Source organism: Euleptes europaea, chromosome 9 (assembly GCF_029931775.1).
Source record: "Euleptes europaea isolate rEulEur1 chromosome 9, rEulEur1.hap1, whole genome shotgun sequence".
NCBI classification, from domain to species: Eukaryota; Metazoa; Chordata; class Lepidosauria; order Squamata; family Sphaerodactylidae; genus Euleptes; species Euleptes europaea.
Window position 1 is genome coordinate 32,607,650 of NC_079320.1, and position 19,957 is coordinate 32,627,606.

General features: G+C 42.1%; 1 protein-coding gene across 1 annotated transcript in view; it reads left to right on the forward strand.

Annotated features, from left to right (window-relative positions):
- Window positions 1-19,957, forward strand: part of AFG2A (AFG2 AAA ATPase homolog A) — a 202,726-nt gene that overhangs the window by 148,503 nt on the left and 34,266 nt on the right. Inside the window, exon 15 of the mRNA XM_056855033.1 lies at window positions 16,612-16,776. Coding sequence (XP_056711011.1) covers window positions 16,612-16,776 — 165 coding nt within the window. The remainder of the gene's footprint in view (window positions 1-16,611; window positions 16,777-19,957) is intronic.

The window sequence follows — 19,957 nt, forward strand, 5'->3', positions numbered from 1 at the left end:
CTTTCTGATTAATCAAAGCTGTTAGTTTCGCCATTTCTGTCAGTTCCAGCATTTTTAATACCCAGTCATTTTTACTTGGTACGTCTTCCATTTAGCTGCATATATCAGTCTTGCTGCAGTGGTGGCATACATCAAAAAAGTTCTTTGAGTAAAGATATTGTCCAGTATCATACTCAGTAGCATCATCTCGGGTCTTAGGTACATTTTGCTGTAAGATCAGTCTTATTTCATTGTATATCATATCCCAAAAGTTTTTAGTTTTTTCACGTATCCACCACATATGGTGGAAAGAACCTACTTCTATATTACATTTCCAACATTTTGGTACCATTGAATTATAAGACAATGCGAGTTCTTTTGGTTTTAAGTACCATCGATAAATCATCTTGTAAATATTCTCTCTTAATGACTGTGAAAGTATAGATTTCATGTCTTGTAACCAAAGTTTTTCCCAGTTATGTAACATTATATCATGTCCTAACATTTGAGTCCAGCTAACCATTGTAGGCTTAATCTGATCTTGTTCACAATAAAATTCTAACAATAGTTTATACATCTTAGATATTAAATGATCCTCCGTATCCAGTAAAAGTTTCTGAAGAGTTGATTTACTTTTACAAAACCCAGTCTTAATATCTTGAGAAAAGACTGAGCTTATTTGATGATGTTGAAACCAAGTTAATAGTTCTTTGACTTCTTCATATGTTTTTAATGAGCACATTGTGCCCTCCCATTTTAAAAGATCATGATAGGTAATAAATTAGGGACATGGGATTCTTATCTCTCTGCAGATGCTAATTTTCTCTCCCCAACATTTCCCCTCTGCTCTGATTTAGCTGATAATGCTGTGCATTGTACCTCTGTATCCTGAGTTCCTTCTTTGCAACACTCCTCCCACCTTCTGAGTGGGATATAAGGACTCAGACATCTGAATTTCAACTCGTATCTGACAAAGGGAGCTTTGACACTCGAAACGTACACCCTGAAAATCTTGTTGGTCTCTAAGGTGCCACTGGACTCAAATCTAGCATATCGACATGAGAATTTCTCGTGGAATCTTCCTGACATATATGGGGGGACTGGCATATGGTTAAACAATACTGGAGTCAAATCCATAAAAGATTCTTCGTACTGTTAGGTCTCAAGTTAGATACGTCTTCATTAATTGAGAGCCAGTGTGGTTTAGTGGTTAAGAGATTGGGACTATGATACAGGATACCCAGGTTCGAAGCTTGCTGGGTGACCTTGGGCCAGTTACATTTTTTCAGCCTAGCCTACCTCACAGGATTGTTGTGAGGGTAAAATGGAGGAGAGGAGAGTGATGTAAACCTCTTTGGGTCCCAAGTGGGAAAATTGGTGGGGTATAAATAAGTTAAACCCATTAAATACATTAACTTTATTTATTAGTTTGTTTTACTGTTTGTTTGTTACAATACATTGGAGGAGAAGGTCTAAAGAGAATGTGTGCCTCTTGAGACAACTAATTTTGGTGGCCCTACTGCTCCAAGCTCAATATTGGAAATGGGAATCTTTGCCAAAAATGGAAATCTAACTATATAAAATATGACCAAGGCTTTTTGACCAAGGCCAAAACTTGCACATAGGCCATGCCACATCAAATCAGATTCCTTCTTTTGAACACAATATGCCTTCTTCCTGTATCTTTTCCTCTACCCTCAGCAAGTACCTCGAATGTTGTGCACAGGCCTTCGATGCCAGCACCATGTCTTCTCTGTCCTCTTGAACCTTTAAACTAGCGGAGAAAGTCTTACACTGCCTGTCGTCTTAGTGACTTTATTACTATATAAGTTGGTCATGTTCTGCATTATCAGTTCAGGAAGATCTTTAGGCTGACTTAATCTGAAGGGAAAACAACTGAATGAAGTAAAACACACATGAATATTTTAACAGGTTTTTTTCTCCATATCTCCAAATGCTGTTTATAAGCAGCAGTGGGACCAGTTTTCATGTGCCAGGAATTCAGCCTTAAGTGTTTGGCTAGCATCCCAGCCCCTCTTCCTAAAACTGTGATAGACTAGCCAAGGATAACCCATCATTGTGTAACGTGTGAAAGATATTGAAGCCTTCTTCAAGGTGACATGTTGAGACAATAAGAAGGGCTGGGCATATTGCCTCAGGGGACTAAACGTGGTGCTTATAAAAGAAATAGAAAATAATATGCATTGTTCTGTCAATTCATCTTCCAGATGAACTTTCCATTTCTGTTTGTTTAGGACAGGTTTTACCTTTTTTTTAAAAAATGTTGAAGGCATTTATTAATCATTCTTTTACTTGCAAGAGGCGTGCTTGTGTTAGCTCTATTGGAAAAGAAATTATGTACCAGCCAAAACACACACTGCAGTGTGGAATGGGTCGGTGGGGGGTCCCCTCAGAAAAGTGTTCATAGCAGGCAAAACAGCTTTACAGTTTTTGTACATAGTCACTGAGTGCGCACAAGACCAGCAGCCACCTGGGCAGCATGCATGTGGAACTCTCTCATTTGGCAGTGGCCACATAAGAACATCCTTTGCAGACCTGCTGTATCTTTTCCTTTATGTGCTGCTTCCCATAATTAACTCTAAAAGCACTTGAGATGAGGTGCAGAAAACTATTTGGGAAAATGTTGGTTTGTTTTCATGTGCAGCTCTAACCCTTTTTTTTCTTTCTTTCCTGCGACAATTTGTATGTTAAAAATTGTGAGTGCTTCAAAAGTCTGTGCTACTTTTGCCTCAACATATCTAGTTCTCAACATGACCAAATGTGTGAATACATAAATCTGGAGTTCGGAGCCACAAGCTGACAAGGCAGATCATTCTTCAAACCTGACAAATGCTCCAGGTTTGCAGGAAAAATGTGAAATGTTAAAAAAGGGGTTACCAACCGTCAAAAGTAATAGAAGCAGCACCTGTAGCTTTAAGAAACAAATGCACTCAGTGACCGTTGCTAAGCAACCACCATAGTATTGCAAGCCTTCAAGCATTGGTTTCTGTCACTAAAAAGCAGTGGGAGGGGGCAGGGCTCTTTCCACGGCTGTTTTGGCCATTAAGGGAGGGCTAATGGGGGCAAGTTAGATAGCAACCACTGGGCAACATGCTGACACCTGACTTGCATGACTCACCCAGGACCAGCTGCTTGCTACTGTTTGACAGCAGCCACCCCACAAAAGCCAGTGTTGCATAGTGAGAGTTCCAGACTACTATCTGAGAGATCCAAGTTTGAATCCCTATATTCTGCCATGTATATGTGTGTGTGTGTGTGTAGCTAAAGATGGGTGGCATATAAAGAATAGGGTTGGCAACCTCCATGTGGGGCTTGGAGATCTCCCAGCATTATAACATCGCCAGACAACAGGGATCAGCTCCCCTGGAGAAAATGTCTGCTTTGGAGGGTGAACTCTGGCATTATACTCCACTGAGGTCTTTCCCCTCCCTAAATCCTGCCTTCCCAAAATTCCACCTCCAAATATCCAGGAATTTCCCAACCCAGAGCTGGCAACCCTAAGAAAGAATTAAGCAGAGAAAGGTGAGTATAGGGGAGTTGCCAGGAGAGGGAAAAGTGTGGGGAAGGGAATACAAGGGGAATACAGTGCTCACCAGACAATTGGGCCTGGCAGCCAGCACCAAACAACTGAGTCATAGTATTCCCAGGTACAGGCTCATGGGGGAGGAGGGAACACTGAAAACCGGGGGAGAGGGCTTATAAAGGTAGGTAGTCTGTTGGGTGGGAAGGAGAGAAGGAATTAGAAAAAAGGAGAGGTTATGGGAGCTTTCAGGAGAGGGAAAGAGGGGAGAAAAATGGTCGCTTTGGCAATTGGACTCTATGGCATTGAAGTCCCTCCCTCCCCAAACCCTGCCCTACTCAGGTTCCCCCCCCAAAATCTCCAGGTATTTCCCAAACCGGAGCTGGCAATCCTATTTTCAACAGAAATTATCAAGTTCCATGGAAAAATCCAATAGATTTGAAACACCATAAGTTTCCTGCTAAATATTTGAGCAGTTTCCAGATTCATGTAACAGATTTTCAGATTTATGGTGTTACCACACTAGTTCCTTCCTTCAGGACAGGAGCCTTTGAGGATTTGAGCATAGATATGATGCAACCAATTTGGCACCTGTAAAGAGCCTATGTAATTGTATAGTCACATGATTTGCTCTAAGTCCATTTATTTGGCGTTCCCGATTAAAACTATTTTGAAAGCACTGCAAACTAAATTGCATCTGTTTTACCTTCCAACCACCAACTTGCAATTAACCTAAAATGACTGACAGAGACTCCATTCTCTTTGATAATTGTGCCATTATTTAACAATAATTCCTGTGGGCTTGCTTTTAAGTTACTTAATGCTAAGGCTATATGGGCCCACAGGTAATGTTTAAATGTATGCTTGTGGATTAAATTCTTTTGCTATATTTATTACCTCTTAAAGCAGCTTTATTGAAATCTTGTTGAAGTAAACAATGTAACTTGGTAAAACAGTTTTGAAAATGAGTCATAACTTTTTTTTAAAGAACAGTTCTGAATGTTTTGTCCCAATTCAAAAGTTAGGAAATCCGAGAAAACACCTTTAGCACTTCTTGCATAGCAAGACAATAGTAGAATCGGAACAAACTAATATAAATGGTATTAATATATAATCTGCCTGAGCCCCCAGTGTAACTTTTATTACAGGGTTATAACTACTGTTAACATTTTTATTGGAACCTTGTCTGATCAAGTTGTTTAACTGAAAGGCAAGCAAGTGGATAATTATCTGTTAAAAACTGTGATTGGTGTATATTGGTTTAAATGTTATTTAAAAAGACCCAGTTATTTTTAGAACCTTATAAAAAGCCATTTCTTACATAGTTCTGTAGATGTTATTTTTAAGTATAGGGCACCCTTATTTCAATCACATGTTCAGCTAGAACCTTTTAATGCTTAATAGAACCCTTTCCATATAATTTCTTTTTAATGTCTTTTTGTCTCCCTTTTCTTCCAAGGAGCTCAGGGAGGCATATATCTGTCTCTTCTCCATATCCTCACAGCAATCTTGTGAGGTAGGTTAGGCTGAGAGAGAGTGACTCTCCCTTTTCCCCTTTCTTGGATCTCCCTGAAATGCTATCAGACAGGGGAGTCTCAGGAACACAATGAGGGGTGACTTAGAGGCATGCAACAGTAGGGAGGAATCAATTGAAACAAGCCGCTTCCCTTTTTGGTATAGGAAAGTGTTGTCTGGACCCTACTTGTACTCTCAGTATATTCTGTTCATTTCAGCGTAATGTACATATATGAAGTCCTGCTTAGTATCACATCCCAAACCATCTTGCATCTCCGCTGACATAAAAGCACAGCTACTTAAAAGAGACCTAGCTGATGGTTTTGGAAGCGCTCTGGTCTTAGTGCAATGAAGTTACAGAGTGCCTAATATCATAACAATGATTTTATTACAATTTGGGTGCAAGCCACATCCGGCTGTATTCAGCTTCAAAACTCTTATTTATTTTAATGGTTTTAAATTGCATGCTTTGGGGGAAGAAAACCCCTTTCTGTTTTTGGCATATGCTTTCCCCTGTGCCTCCTATCCATTCTGAGAGCTAAAAGGTCTCGCCGCGTTGGTGCCAGGCTTTTGGAACTGTGGCTGTACCTGTGTTTTGTACTACACCACTCCACACTCTGTTCGGCAAGCATCCATAGTCAACTGTAAATATGCTAACCGATCCTTCCTTTTCCAATCATACCTCTTCCCCTTTTGTCTGGAATGCAGATTGTTCCCAAGTGGTCTGTTTCCAACAGATTTATTGCTTATGAAGTGGAGGGAAGAGTTCTCTTTAGGCAGAAAAGAGGAAAATGGAATTTCACAGCTGCAGATGAAACAAGCTTGTGGTGTTAGTGAGTGAGTATGTGCAACGGGAATGCTGTGAATAATTAGTTAACATATGGTATCAACTATTTTGCGTTGAGCTAGTATGCTGCTCTTTGGTTGTTTTTATCTTCTCTGGGCAAAGAGAAATTTGCCATCTCTTTTGAAGTAACTTGGATTGGGTAATTGGAAAACAGGTGGACCCAAACTTGGTAGAGATTGTTGAGGAGCATTGTGTACTTTAGGATCTAATTTCCCCTTTTGTGTGCCTAACATAAAGGTAACAGGCAATAAGCAAAGTCTAGATTTATTTGCAAGGCAAAACCTTATAATTACTGGCCGCTGTAGTCTGAGTAGACCTTAAGCAGTTCCCCTTGACATTAGAACAAGACTGAGTTGATGTCATCAGACTTCTGTCTGTGAAATAAATTATTACCCACTGTGTGATAGGTGACCGACTATCATTGTGAACAGGGAATTGGCAAGCTTTTAGGAAAAGCAATTCCTGTATGCGGGGGGGGGGGGAGGGGAGATTTTTGTGTTTGGACCCTCATTCCACTGTTTTTGTCTTCGGAATTTCTCTGCTTGCAGAGAATCCTGCAGCTGTCAAGTGGGATATAAATCTTGCAGACGTTATGAAATTGTCTGAATTGTGAAATTCTCATGTTGATCAGACCAGAACTACGCACAATTGTATTAACAGCAGGCGCCAAAATCAGAGGAGACTTCTGTTCTGCAGATGTAGGGCCGTCTTAGTGTTGTGATGCTATCTCGCCCACTTGTCTGTAGGGGAATGAGTGAATTTCCAACCTACTTCTATTTCCTTTGGGTCTTGAAAGTTTTGAAGGTGATTGGTACAACACATAGTTATAGCGGACGCGCATTGCACCAAATGTATGCAAGCTAGTTTATTCTGACAACTTTGATTAGTGCATCGTCGATGCCCTTTCTGGAATGATCCAGCCATGGTTATCCTGCTGGTTGTATCAGAGTTTCATAAGACATTCTACATAGCTTTGGCTTTGAAGATCGTCAGAAATTGCAGCTGGTACAAAATGCTGTGGCCAGGGTTTCAACAGGAATGTATCACAGTGAACACAGGGGGCTTATTTTGAAATGTCTTTGTTGGCTTCCAGTGCAAATTCAGAGTGCTGGCCCTGACCCTTTAAACCCCCCAATGCATCAGTGGCACGGGGCCAGGGTGTCTGAAGGACCCTGTGCTCCCATATTGTCTTGCTTCACTGAGGTAATCTGTTGAGACCACTCTCCAGGTCTACCCACTGAGTTGAGGCAAAGGGGAAGAACCTTTTCTGTGGTGGCACCGTAATTGTGCTCCCCTGAGAGTTTCATCTGGCATTCATCTTTATTGTTGTCTAAATGTCAACATGTTCCCCCCCTCCCCCCGCCCAGTTGGCTTTTGGTTAAGTCATTGGTACTCGCTATTTTATCACTTCTTTAAATGTTTTTTTACTGGTTATTCAGCTGCTGCAGTGAAATTTTGCTCATCTGTTTTATGTTATTTACACCATTTGTGGCTGTATGTTTTCATTTTGTAATTTGAATATCATTAATTAGTAATTTTCACTTTATTGTTTTTGAACTTCTATGGAAAATGTGATATAAAAAACATTTTAAATAAATAGGCTCCTGAAACAGCAGGATTTTCCTGCAAGTGTAAAGTAGAATTATTCTTTGAAGAGAATTTTGAACTCTGAAGATCATACTAGAACAAGTCTCAGGGCTTGTTCACACAATGCATTTCTCTTCTTTGTGCAAACAGTTTTCATTGTCCCCAAACACACATTATATTGTGGGTACACAGAAAGTGTGAACTGTAGATGTAGGCATTCTCTTGCTGGGATTTTAGAGTTCAGGGTTCTTTGGAGCCCTACGCAGTGCAAAGGACAGTTAAATTGTGCTCCTTAAACTGAGGTGACTTTCTTCTGAGGGCTGTGAGGTTCTCTTTTGGAACTGGGTGCATTTTTGTGGCCTTGCCCTGTGGCGCTGTCCTCTTTTATCCACAGCCTGCCTAGCCTTAGAATTGGATTCCTTATTGCTGCTCTTAAATAGTGAAGCCGTGTTTATTTCCCTTGTATAGAGGAGCAAGAAACATGCTTTTCCCCTCCCTTTGTTGTGGGGAGACGGCAGTAGAGCAAGGGGAAGCCATATAAAACGTGTTGTGTGGACTGCCAAGAATGGCTGCTGTCTATAATTTTTTTTTTACATGAATCAGTCACTTGTATGTTTATATCCGGAGATCTTAAAACCACATTTCATCTCTGATCCTCAAACGGTGCTGCTGGCACCAACCCCATGGACTTTTCAGACTGAGAGAAATGGAGCAATTCACAGATGATCGGGTTAGAGATCGTGGGGTTCGTGAAGAGAGATCTTATTCACAAGAGAAGCTTTGCTGCAGTGAAAAACATGCACACAAGGGCTAGAAGCATTGGAAGGATTCATTTGGTGTCTTTCTTCCGTGGAACTCAGGGAAGCCTGCATAGGATTCCCAGGCAGTCTCCCAGTCAGATACAGCCCTGCTTAGCTTCAGCAAAGTGGCTGCAGTCATGTGCCTTCAGACCACGTCTGTGCAAATGCTCAGGATGATTGTTTGTGTAGGGAAAATGCATGGGGAATGTTGATCATTGAACTGCGTGGAGCTTTATTCATTCAGAGCCACAGACTATACATAGATGTATTTGTCTCATGCTTGCTTCTCCGATATCTTTGAGGACTTGTAGCATTTGGGCAAGAATCCAGTGTTCATTCTTTTACTGATAAGGGGCTTTATTTTCCCCTCTCAAACATCATCATTGTAAGATTACAAATTCACACTTTACTGAGCTAAGGTAACCTCTATTGTCTTGCCTTTTTGTGTTTTCCTTCTCTCCCCCACCCTTCTCTCTATCCTTTTTTCCTTCCTTGGAAGGCGGGGGGGGGGGGAGAACCCATGCTCTGCTTTTGTACTGAAACTTCAGGTGGAATGAAGTGGTTATAAAAGCATCTATCAACACAGCGAGAGCTTGCCAAACCAAGTATTTGGGTTGGAAGTCATGCCTTCCCAACTGCTTGAAAACAGGAAGTATCTCTGTTAAGTGATGGAGAGCTCTCTTTTGCTAAGGGGGGTGTTGAGAGGCTTGGCCAGTATGAGTTCTGCATATTGGATACACATTTAATACAAAATCACAGACCTACAGATGTGTGTTTGTAACATGTTTGTGTATCTTTAAAAAAAAAATAAAGTTGGGAACGATCTACCTGAGCCGTTCCTGTCAGAAGCCAGCCCAGACACATCTTATCCCTGGTGATTCGTGTAAAGCGCGCGGAATCTGTCAGAAACAGCCTGCAGGATTGCAGTGTCTCCTGGGTGATTAATTGCCAAGAGAGGCTGGTTCCAGGTTTCATTACATATAATTGTTATCTTTTCTAAAGATGTTCTTTTAAACCCCCCAACTCAAAAGGGTAGTTCCCCCCCCCCTTTTAAGCATTCCTGAGGTTTTGGTGCTTCTTTGCTAGAAGAATTTAAGAAAAGGTACCTTTAAAAATTGTATATTGTTTAGTGGCTGTTGAAAGATGCCCCCCCCCCATCAGTTCATGTTATTGCAAATCATTTTAGTAGAAGTTGGGGACAGATCGGGTAGCTGGCCATTGTAGTGCAGCAGTTACAGTAGTATTTGTTTTCTACTCTCTATTGAATTTAAACAGGTAAATACAATAAGCGACAGAATCATTTCCTTTGAAGGGGTAGTTAATGTCACATAGCGTCCTGGAAGAAAGGAATATGATGCAGCATCCTTGCTGAAGCTAAGCAGGCTGGTTGGTTTCTGGATGGGAGACATTTTGGGGATCCTGCATAAACCCTGACCTGGATGGCCCAGTCTAGCCCAATCTCCTCAGATCTGGGAAGCTAAGCAAGGTTGACTCTGGTTAGTTCTTAGATGGGAGACCACCAAAGGAGTCTAATGTTGCTATGCAGAGACGGTCAATGGCAAGCCACCTGATTGTCTCTTGCCTTGAAAACCCTACAGAGTCGCTATAAGTCAGCTGAGACTTGTTGGCACTTTCTACCACTGCATAACACTGCCTAAAGTGCCATGATGGCATAAAGCTGATACATAATTGTAATTAATAACCAACAAAGAAATAGGCTTATGCAAAGGATCACTCTACCCCACACAACCCTTGGAGGTTCTATAACCAACCCTCCTAGTGCCTTCTGTGTCCTTCCACAATTTCCCCACAGTCCGCAGTGGCACCTCCCAGTACAAATGCCATTTCTTTTTCACAGTACAGCCTCTGTTCAATTTCTGAACTTTAACTTCTGGATGGATATCAGTGAGCTTTCACTTTAAACCTGGTCCTTTTAAAAAGGGAGAGTTATTCTACTTAAAGGTCAGAAATAAGAAACCTGGTGTAAATTAACACACACACACACAATCTTCTAATGTTGCCTTCCCAATAACACATCATTTACATTGTTTTCATAAATGTAATTCCTCTGATATTTGCTCTACTACTTGCAGGTGGATGCTTGTGGAAGAGGGGAGGGGCTTATTTCAAATTCAGTCCTACCATATCCTTCAGCATTAAAGCAGGTGACAAAGGTTTTAAAAAGCATAATACAATAGAGAGATGATAAAATGTCTAGCTAAATATATTAGCTTGAATCCTGTGCTATGTAAGAGAGCAGTGTTTGCAAAGGCAAACTTCTCTTGCAACCTGCCATGTCCCCTGAAATCCTGCATTTCCGTGGATGCTCAGAAACAGCACTGGAGTTGGTGGGTATCTGCAGTGTTGGCAGAGATTGGTGAAAATCACTTGCTCTCCTCTTTTGCCAGCAAAAACACCTTCCATCAACAGAAAACGTAGATAGGATTCAAGCCTGTTCCAAACCACTTAAAGTTGTATCACTCTTGCTTATACCTAGCAGCTAAAATAAAGTCTCTAAGAGATCAGACTTTGGTGAACCCAGGGGAGGGGAGTTTTACACTGGGGCAACTCCTGAGAATGCTACGTGCTATCTGAAGCTGTCGCACGGTGCAAACAATAAGGCACTGTTGATTAATGAGAAAGTTGTGATGGAACATGGGTGGCTGCCAGTCTCTAAAATATTTTGGCTTGCTAAAATGAGTCATCAGGGAGAAAGAGGAAAGGGGCAGGAGATTTTTATATAGCTTGGAATGCCAAGTGAGGAAATAGCTAATTCATTCTGTGAATCTCATGTGTACCAACCCAGTACTTTGTTTTCATCTTAGATAAAAGAGAAGATGACCTAGTAAAATTAGGGAAGCTATGATGCAGAAGTAGTCCAAAAGTATCAAGGTACATTCATGATACAAAGTGATGAAATGCATTACAGTGTGAGAGAATATTTAACGCCAAAATTCTTAGACACAGTTTAGGGCACTGAAAAAATGGTAAGAAGGTTTATTGTTTTCTTACAAGGGTTTGCTGTTGAATATCTAGAATAAAGAATTGTCCCCCAAAATCTCTGTTACTCAATTTAAAGGAGGTACAACATCTACACAGGCCCAGGAAGCCCCTGGCAGTTCTTGGGGGAGGGAAGAGCACCATGGGACCACCCTCCCAGCAGACATAGCCCTTTAAAGGAGCTGCCGCCGAGCCCTCCCCAGCTGGAGTTGCCCCTGACCTCAGCTTCAGTGTTGGGAGCAGAGTAGGCCAGGCCAGCTGAGTGGCAGGTTTGCACCTTCTTGCCTGGGCGCCAGGTATGGAAGCAGAACCTTCAACCCCAGATGTAGGGACAGCACCAATTTTTCACCATGTGTACCAGTTACAGAATTTACTGAATTTAATGAAGCATACACCCCAACAATATTGGTTTGTCAGGCAGAGAAAGAACACTCTTTGTTAGTACTTAATGAGTTTAGAAAAAAGCAAATACAGGACTAAAAAAATAGCCAATTAAATTCTGTGATTCAGTTTGTAGTTCTGGTAGGATGCAAGTTGGGTTTTTGTTGGGTCAGAGCAGTGCTGCAGGAGGGAATTTTAAAAAATTATGTATCACTTAAAAACCCTATGTGTTTTGTACACAGCTTTGTCAGAGGATCTGTAAGGCAACCATTTCTCCAAATGTTCCCACGGTTGAAACAGATCCCCACATGAAGCAGTGTGCAAAACATGTAGGAATCTTGGAGTGATACATAATTTTGAAAAAAATCTACCACACTTTCCCCCTTCTTCTCTGCTTTGACTCTGCATTGGTGTGGCCCTCTCTTTTGCAGTTAGATCCTTGTTGGGGGGCAAGAGAGCAGAACTATAAACAGAGATACAGTACCAGTTTACTCCAGAAGTAGACAGCAGAGTGGATGAATTCTGCCAGGATCCTTTCACCACCATTGTTTGTCATCTTCTGGGTACATCCGACATCCCAAGGAAGAAACATTACTATATATACTCGGGTATAAGCAGGCAGGCAGGCCCCTCCCAGCCAGAGGAAGGCGGCCAGGCGCGCTGCCGGTGGCGGCGCGGCCGGCGGGGGCCTCCTGCCTGAGCAGGCAGGCCCCTCCCGGCCAGAGGAAGGCAGCCAGGCGTGTTGCCGGCGGCCGCGTGGCCGGCGGGGGCCTCCTGCCTGAGCAGGCAGGCCCCTCCCGGCCAGAGGAAGGTGGCCAGGCGCGCTGCCGGCGGCGGCGTGGCCGGCGGGGGCCTCCTGCCTGAGCAGGCAGGCCCCTCCCGACCAGAGGAAAGTGGCCAGGCGCGCTGCCGGCGGCAGCGCGGCCGGCGGGGGCCTCCTGCCTGAGCAGGCAGGCCCCTCCCGGCCAGAGGAAGGTGGCCAGGCGCGCGGCCAGTGGCGGCGCGGCCGGCGGGGGCCTCCTGCCTGCGCTGGAAGGCCCCTGCCGGCTGAAGGAAGGCGCCTGGGCCCGGCGGCGGCGGTGATGGAGGTAAGTTCCCCCCTCCCTCCTCCCTCCTCCCCCCTCTACCGTATTGACCCGCGTATAAGCCGAGTTCGGCTTTTTCAGCCCTTTTTTTGGACTGAAAAACTCGGCTTATACGCGAGTATATATGGTAATATGCTACTGGATTTTTTGTGTGTGGTACATATGCTAACCTCTTTCCATGTAATTTTAGATCGACATATCGCCAATTATGTAGTTGAATCCCTGTAGGTTGTTTCTTCTCCCAGGTCTGTGGACTGAAAAGCAGAAATGGCAGCACACAGCTTGAATGTTATGGCACATTAGATTCAAATGGCTTCAGGAATTAAAAACAGCACTTTTTCATACCCCCTCTTGAGCCATTTGAAGAACTACAGTGGAAAGGACATCCTCGCCTTTGCCTGTAATGCTGTCCCTTGTTGAGTGGAGCAGGGAAATAGTACAGGAATGTAAAAAAATATATACATTTTGGATAATCTTGTAATGCACCCTTCTCAGATGTGTTAGGCCAGTCAGCTGACCCTTTGTAAATGGATTGTGACCCTTCCTCTGTGCTACTGTAATAAGCTTAATTTCTCACACAGTATAAATAACTATTGCATCTCTTCTTATTTTTTGATGATTGTTATGTTTTTGAATTTTTATGTTGTACCTATTTTATTGTACTACTCCAAGAAGAGTTTGCATTAATCAGGCAAAGTCTCTGGCTAGCTGTTTGCTAAAGAGAGCTTAGTAGTAATGTGTTCATATTGGTCCCATTCCATTTGTGTCTGCGCACTCATTTCAAATAAATATCCTTTCCTTTTGAGTTGTCAAATCTTGCTCGGAGGATCAAGCCATCTGTTTCTTTTCCCTTTATTAATACTTTTGGGTAATAGCCATGTAAAATGTTTCTGTCTTGTTGACTGTGCCTTACAAAGTGCTGCCACTTGATATTGCAGATTCTTCCTGAACACCTGCTGTCAAACACATCAAGTCTTTTCTTGTCAGCTTGCACAATGCTTCAGGTCTTGAGCAAGGCTGACATGACAGAAATGTTGTACAGCCTGATTCTTTAAAATAATTTTATCTCTGTATCTGTCTATCTCTGTCTTTCTGTAATAGCCAGTCCCCAGTGTGCTCTCTTGGTCATTCTTTCCCCATATCTCATTACATTCTAGAATGACTGAAAAATGGGTCCCGAGGCAGGGTGGGGAGATGAAAGAGTTGGGACCATGAAAACATGGGCTGGCTCAGTTATCTGGCTCCCATAGATTTCTGTGGAACAACTTTAAAACTTGGTACACCAGGAATAAAGCAGGATATAAACATTTTAAATGAATGTCTAGGACAAGATTGAGGGGGCAATGTCTGTTAATTCAGGGCCTGCTGAGGGAAGGAGATTGGCTGACGCTATTCATGAGTGTAAGTGTTTTAGCTTTCTTCCATAGAATTAATGGCTGACATTCATGGCCATGGAAATAGAAAACCTCTGCAACTGGGGACAATGTTATAATATGGGAGGAGACTATGGGTGATCTAGTTCACCATGGGAGGAAGCTATCCCCTCCTTTTCAGACAACTGTGGAGAGAAGGCATTAGGAAGTGGGAGAGGCAGAAGAATGCAGATCATTTCCCCTTAGGGAATGAAAACATTTCTCACCTCCTCCATAAGACCTGGAAGCCATGGGTGATTTGTACAACAGGAGGGCATTTTCAGTCCTGGAAAAGCACACTTGACCTTTCTCTGCCCATGGCATGGTCTTAATTGTGGACAAAACAGGAATTTACCACTGTCATTCTTCGGACTTTCATTGTGGTTGGCATAGCAAGTAGCAGGGTCAGTACTTCTTCTCCACTTGAGGTGTGATGGTGGTTGACGTAGTTGAAGGTTGTGGTGAGTGGGGCTGGGGAAAGGACCAGAATTCAGTATCTGTTCCCCTCCCCCATGCTCCCTAAATGTTGATGAGCCTTTAGATAGTCTACATATAAGGTGAAGCCATTCTGGATAGAAAGAGAAAATGTTTACAGGACACCATTTTCTATTGCCCAAGTAATTTGATACGATCAGTTTCTAATGCAGAAAAGGAAAATAAAGAAATACTTCACAGGACCATATTAATAGGTACAAAATATTTAAAAAACAAACAAACAAAAGGATCACCCCATATCAGATTTACCTTCACAAATCTTAACAGAATAAAGGCAGGGTCATCTTCTAGAAGAAAATAGTAGAAAGCATTGTCTGATAATGTCCTTACTCTAATCCAACAAGTCTTTTTTTATTACCCTGATGTAGCCAAAGTACTATGTTTATTATGAACTTTCTGTGAGTAATGCAAACAGTTGTTAGCAGGCATTATCAGGAAAACAGTGTTCACACTTAACATTGCATTGTAAAGATCCAGAGATCCAGATCTCAAGGGCTATGTTGTAGGCACAGTGTGCAGAGTGGGGCTAATAGTACAGAACTGGTCTATTTGCCTGACAAGCTGCTCTTGAAAACCCAAAGGCCTTTCAGAACAAGCGTTTGACAAAGCACAAGGAACTGCTGCTAAGGGGGGGGGGGAATGTGTGTATGCTTGTTGATGCTCCTAAAGGGGATATTGGACAGCAGCCAAATTAATTCCAAAGCAGCTTCCTGATAGAAATGTGACTCGACTGAACAATGAACTGGCAGTTCTGTCTCCATGCCTGTTGAAACTTCAAGGAAACACTCCAGTGATCCTATGGGTGGCTACGCTGGGCTTGCTGTGCAGTTTCCTTAGCTGAAAATATTCAGGCTTTTGTTTTAAAAATAACAGGACAACTCTTAGCATGCAAGATGGATTTTTCCACACCAGAGTGCTCACAATGGGCTTTTTAAAGAAACTTTAGGAAGGGTGTTAACTTGATCAATGCTGGGCAGGAAGGAAAGCTTCTTCCTACTATTTTTCAGCGTGACTTTCACTGACATGATCAGGCTGGGAAAAAATCTTATTGGCTGTGAGCCCAGGACAGCCATGCAATATCTCTAGTCAACTGGAGCTCCAACTACACTGCCCAAGGGAGAACTCTAACATAAAAAACAATTTAGTTTATGTGCTGTGTCTTAAATGCATCCAGCTGAAAATGTATTTAAAATTCAGAATTTGCATGCAAGCAGTTTTGTTAACAAGATGACAATAGTTATGAGTAAATTAAAAGCTCATATTTCATTTTGTTATATAAACGTGAGTAAGGAGAGCTTCTGGCAACTGGTTCTTTCCTTTTGTGCAGTCGCCATGGGGAGGGGGGCAGTTCCATAGGTTATACACGGATGCCTGAAGGAGCATCAGAAGTTTTTGCCTTCACTTTTTATTAGTGAACATTATGATAAGGTTTGGCTTGTTATTGTGATGGTGGTCCTGCTTATATTATCCTATCGGTATGGGATCTGCTGCAGGAGCAGACTGGCCACTAAGGCCACGGGGGGGAAATCCCAGTGGGCTGGTGGTGGAGGGCACCCCATGCAAAGTAGGCAGGAGGTGCTGCTGTTGTGAGCTCGTGGCCCGCATCTTGTGGGAGCCAGCAGCCCTCCCCCCCACACACAAGGCAGGTGGGGGAGAACTTTCGTGAGCCATAGCTCACTTCTTCAGATACAGCTAGAATGTGAGTCTTCTGATGCAGAAATTAACAGTGAAATCAGATGACGCCTGCAAAATATGGTGCCAGTTGTCAGTACATTTGTAGGAAACTTTTCTGCATGAATCCCATCGCTGATATGTAAGTCAGACATATGTGGTCATTTTACATACCTTTTGTGATGTGAGAGTTCATCTGAAACATTTAGTTCGAGGCAAGCCATGGTAGGTGGACTTTTCTTTGTTGATTCCTTCTGTTGCAAATAATGGGTCTCTTTTGATGACTTCTTTGACGCAGGCTTTGATGCGACCTGGTCGAATTGACAGAATCATATACGTGCCTCTGCCTGATGCTGCTACTCGTAGAGAAATCTTTAAACTTCATTTCTGCAAAATGCCCATCTCGGATGAGATCCAGTTGGATGAGCTTGTCCAACAAACGGAGAAATACTCAGGAGCCGAGGTAAAATACATTCTTGGAAGAAAATGTGAAATTCTAACCCAATCATTATGATTATATACTTGATCAATGAGGCCTGATCTAGATGGGCAACAGAAAGAGGTGGCAGAGGACCAAGATTGTAGGATGGACTCTGCTATTTCAAACTGCAGGTGAGTTATTACAGTTTTGCAAAACTCCCCTACATCTAGCACACCATACAAAGGTCTAGGTTAGGCCATTTCTCACGGATATACTTTTTATTTGCAGAGAGTTTTTTCAAAATATAAATAATTAGTATAACATAAATGAATATGTGTTCAGTTGGTTAGCATGAATTATGTGAAAATAATATATGCATGCTATTTTTCTCAGGTGGACCTATTTGCTAGAATCTAAGAACTTCTGTTCTTACAGTAAATCATGAAAGTCAAAGCCACACTACATGTACAGTAAAATACCAATGATCATTCTCCCAATTTTGTGAAAATGGGAGTTGTTTTTAAATGGGGAGTCAGAATAGTGGTGACGAGGAAAGGGATTGTAAAGCCTTTCCTCCCCTTCAGTTTTGCCAATATAAATTGCCTCACCCAGGCTGTACAGATGCTGTATCTTTTCCCCAGGTGTGCAATTTAGATTGGGGAAATGGCACAAGGGATAAAGGATAAATTCTTTCCTTGCAATCAAATTCATCATGTGTTTTGCTCCCTAATTAATAATGTTTGAAAACTTTCAGGTTTGTGCGAAAGGGCATATATCACTTCGTAGTTCATTCAGAATCATTAGAACTCTGGAATCTAAACAAACCTGATAAATTCATGCTCCTTTTCTCTACTTTTTAAATTTTATTACCATATGAGAATACTTCCAAATTTCTGCAACAAAGTTTAGAGGAATTGTTTTAATAAATTAACTTTTCTCCTCGGTTTTATGACGTTTTCAAACTCTTAATACATCGCTGGGAATACATAGAAAGTGCGAACAGTATTTTTTATAACATTTTCAAACTCTTAATACATCGCTGGGAATACATAATGCAGTAATCCCCTTAGTCTACGTAATCCACCTTGGGTCCCAGTGAAAAAGGCAGTCTATAAGATGATACTAGAGATTGGTGGCCCAATTGTTAATTGGTTATGCCAACTCCGCCCACCAAGTCAGGCATTCTGCAGATCAAGAAGGACTGCAGTTTCACTGGAGTTGACTCTCTCTCTGTCTATCCCTCACCATATAAATGTAAGGAAAAAACAGACCTGGTTGTGTCTCCTTTGATATATGCAAACTTATCAGGAAGGCAGATGTGAGAAACCTGGAAGAGAGGGTCATTTTTAGAGAAAGGAAATACATCTATCCCATCTCCCAGGTCCTGGGAACAACAGGAGCATTCAGTTGAATTCTGTGGGTAAAGCTAAATGGTTCAAAACTGGGAGGGGGCATTATTAGGGCAGCAAATTCATATCCCAGTCAAGGCCCTGGATCTCTCCATTGAGATGTAAGAACTGGGATCTGCCATTAGGCTAACAAATGGGGATTCACTTGCCCATACCAGAAGCTGGTGACAAAAGGGTTGTGTGCATGCATGTCTGAAGGAATGCTGAATGAGTGTAAATAAGGTATTGCAAAGAAAACAAAACACATCAGGGAATTTTCATGAGTCTCCACTTGCTGCTTCCTAATTTTGTATCCCTTTCATCATCTTCCCCCCTCCATCTGTTCACATAAAGTTGTCAAAGACTCTTCAGTGTAGAAGGTAAGAGAAGGAAGTGTGTCGCCAGCACCGTGGGGGATGGTGTCACTTAGCTCAGCCTACAAAAGAAAGACCCAAAGTAGCCATCTATCATCCAGCTGTGCTTTCTCCCCCCTTCTCCTCCTGGTCTTCCCTCTGGACATGCTTCTTTATTGTCCGCTATTTGGCAGTGGTTTCTAGTAATGGAAAAACATGTTGCTATTTATAAACAGTTGGGAATTTCATTCTGGAAGGAAGTAGTAACTCTCTTTGGAGAGATACTATTGTTTTGTTTATTGAGGGGGTTTAGTTCGCTTTTTAGTTTCAAGATTTTTTTTGTAGCATATTATGATGGTCAGTTTTGAGAGTTTTCCATGCTTTTAGGAAGCAGTTTTACGTAGCAAAATAAGTTATTCATTAAAATTATCAGAATGGTGCTTTCTGTCCTAAGCATTTCTGAGATTGTTTGCTTCCAAAATGGTTTCATTGATACCTTTGAAGCAGTTTCTAATGTACCAACTGAATTTGTTAGTTGGCAATTTATAGCCATTTTAATACTTATAACCCACAGCTGTTTTTAATCCTAATAGCCATTGTCATTTACTGTTATTTCCTCTGAAACATAATTTTTAAGACTTGTTGTGTACCTTCTGCGGCTCTATATTGTCTAAGCTAAGTAGTTCAGAATACCATTTTGCTTATGTTTGCACTCTAATAACTATTTCACACATTCAGTCCATCCTTTATTGATTCTGTCTTTATGCAAATGTGTCAAATCCTCTGTACAATGGAGGACAGTGATTGAGTGCTTTGGCCTTCTCCAACAGACCTGAGGCCCGCATTGTTTCCAAGCATAATTCAAGGTTTTGGTTCAATAAAGGCAAGGTGAACGACCAACTTGCCTTTATTATCTAGACTGTAGATCTTCCTCCAGGACACTGTTCTCTGTGCCCCAGCCTGAGACATGAAGCAGGTAGGAACCAGAGATGGGGCTTTTTCAGTGGTGGCTTCTCATCTTTGGAATGCCTTTCCCCTTGAACCTCTCCATACATGTACTTCACTCTTTATTCAGGACCTGACCCAGACGGCCCAGACTAGCCTGATCTTGTCACATCTTGCAATCTAAGCTGGGTTGGCCCTGGTTAGTATTTGGATGGGAGTCAGCCTAAAGAGGCAGGCAGTGGCAAACTACCTCTGAATGTCTCTTGCCTTGAAAACCCCAAGGGGTTGCCATAAGTTGACTGAAACTTGAAGGCACTTTCTACCACTGATATAGATTTCATCACTAAAGCTAGCCTTTTCAGCCAGGAAATATCAGGGAAATTAGGTTTTATTGGCAAACCAGTTCAGGCTGGTAAAAAGCACTCTTGGCTACCACCTGAGTAACATTATCTCTTAGGGAAAATTGTTGGTTAGGTGGGGTGAGATGAGATGAGATGTTTTGTTGGTTTTATATACCGTATATGTAGCAGCAGCAAA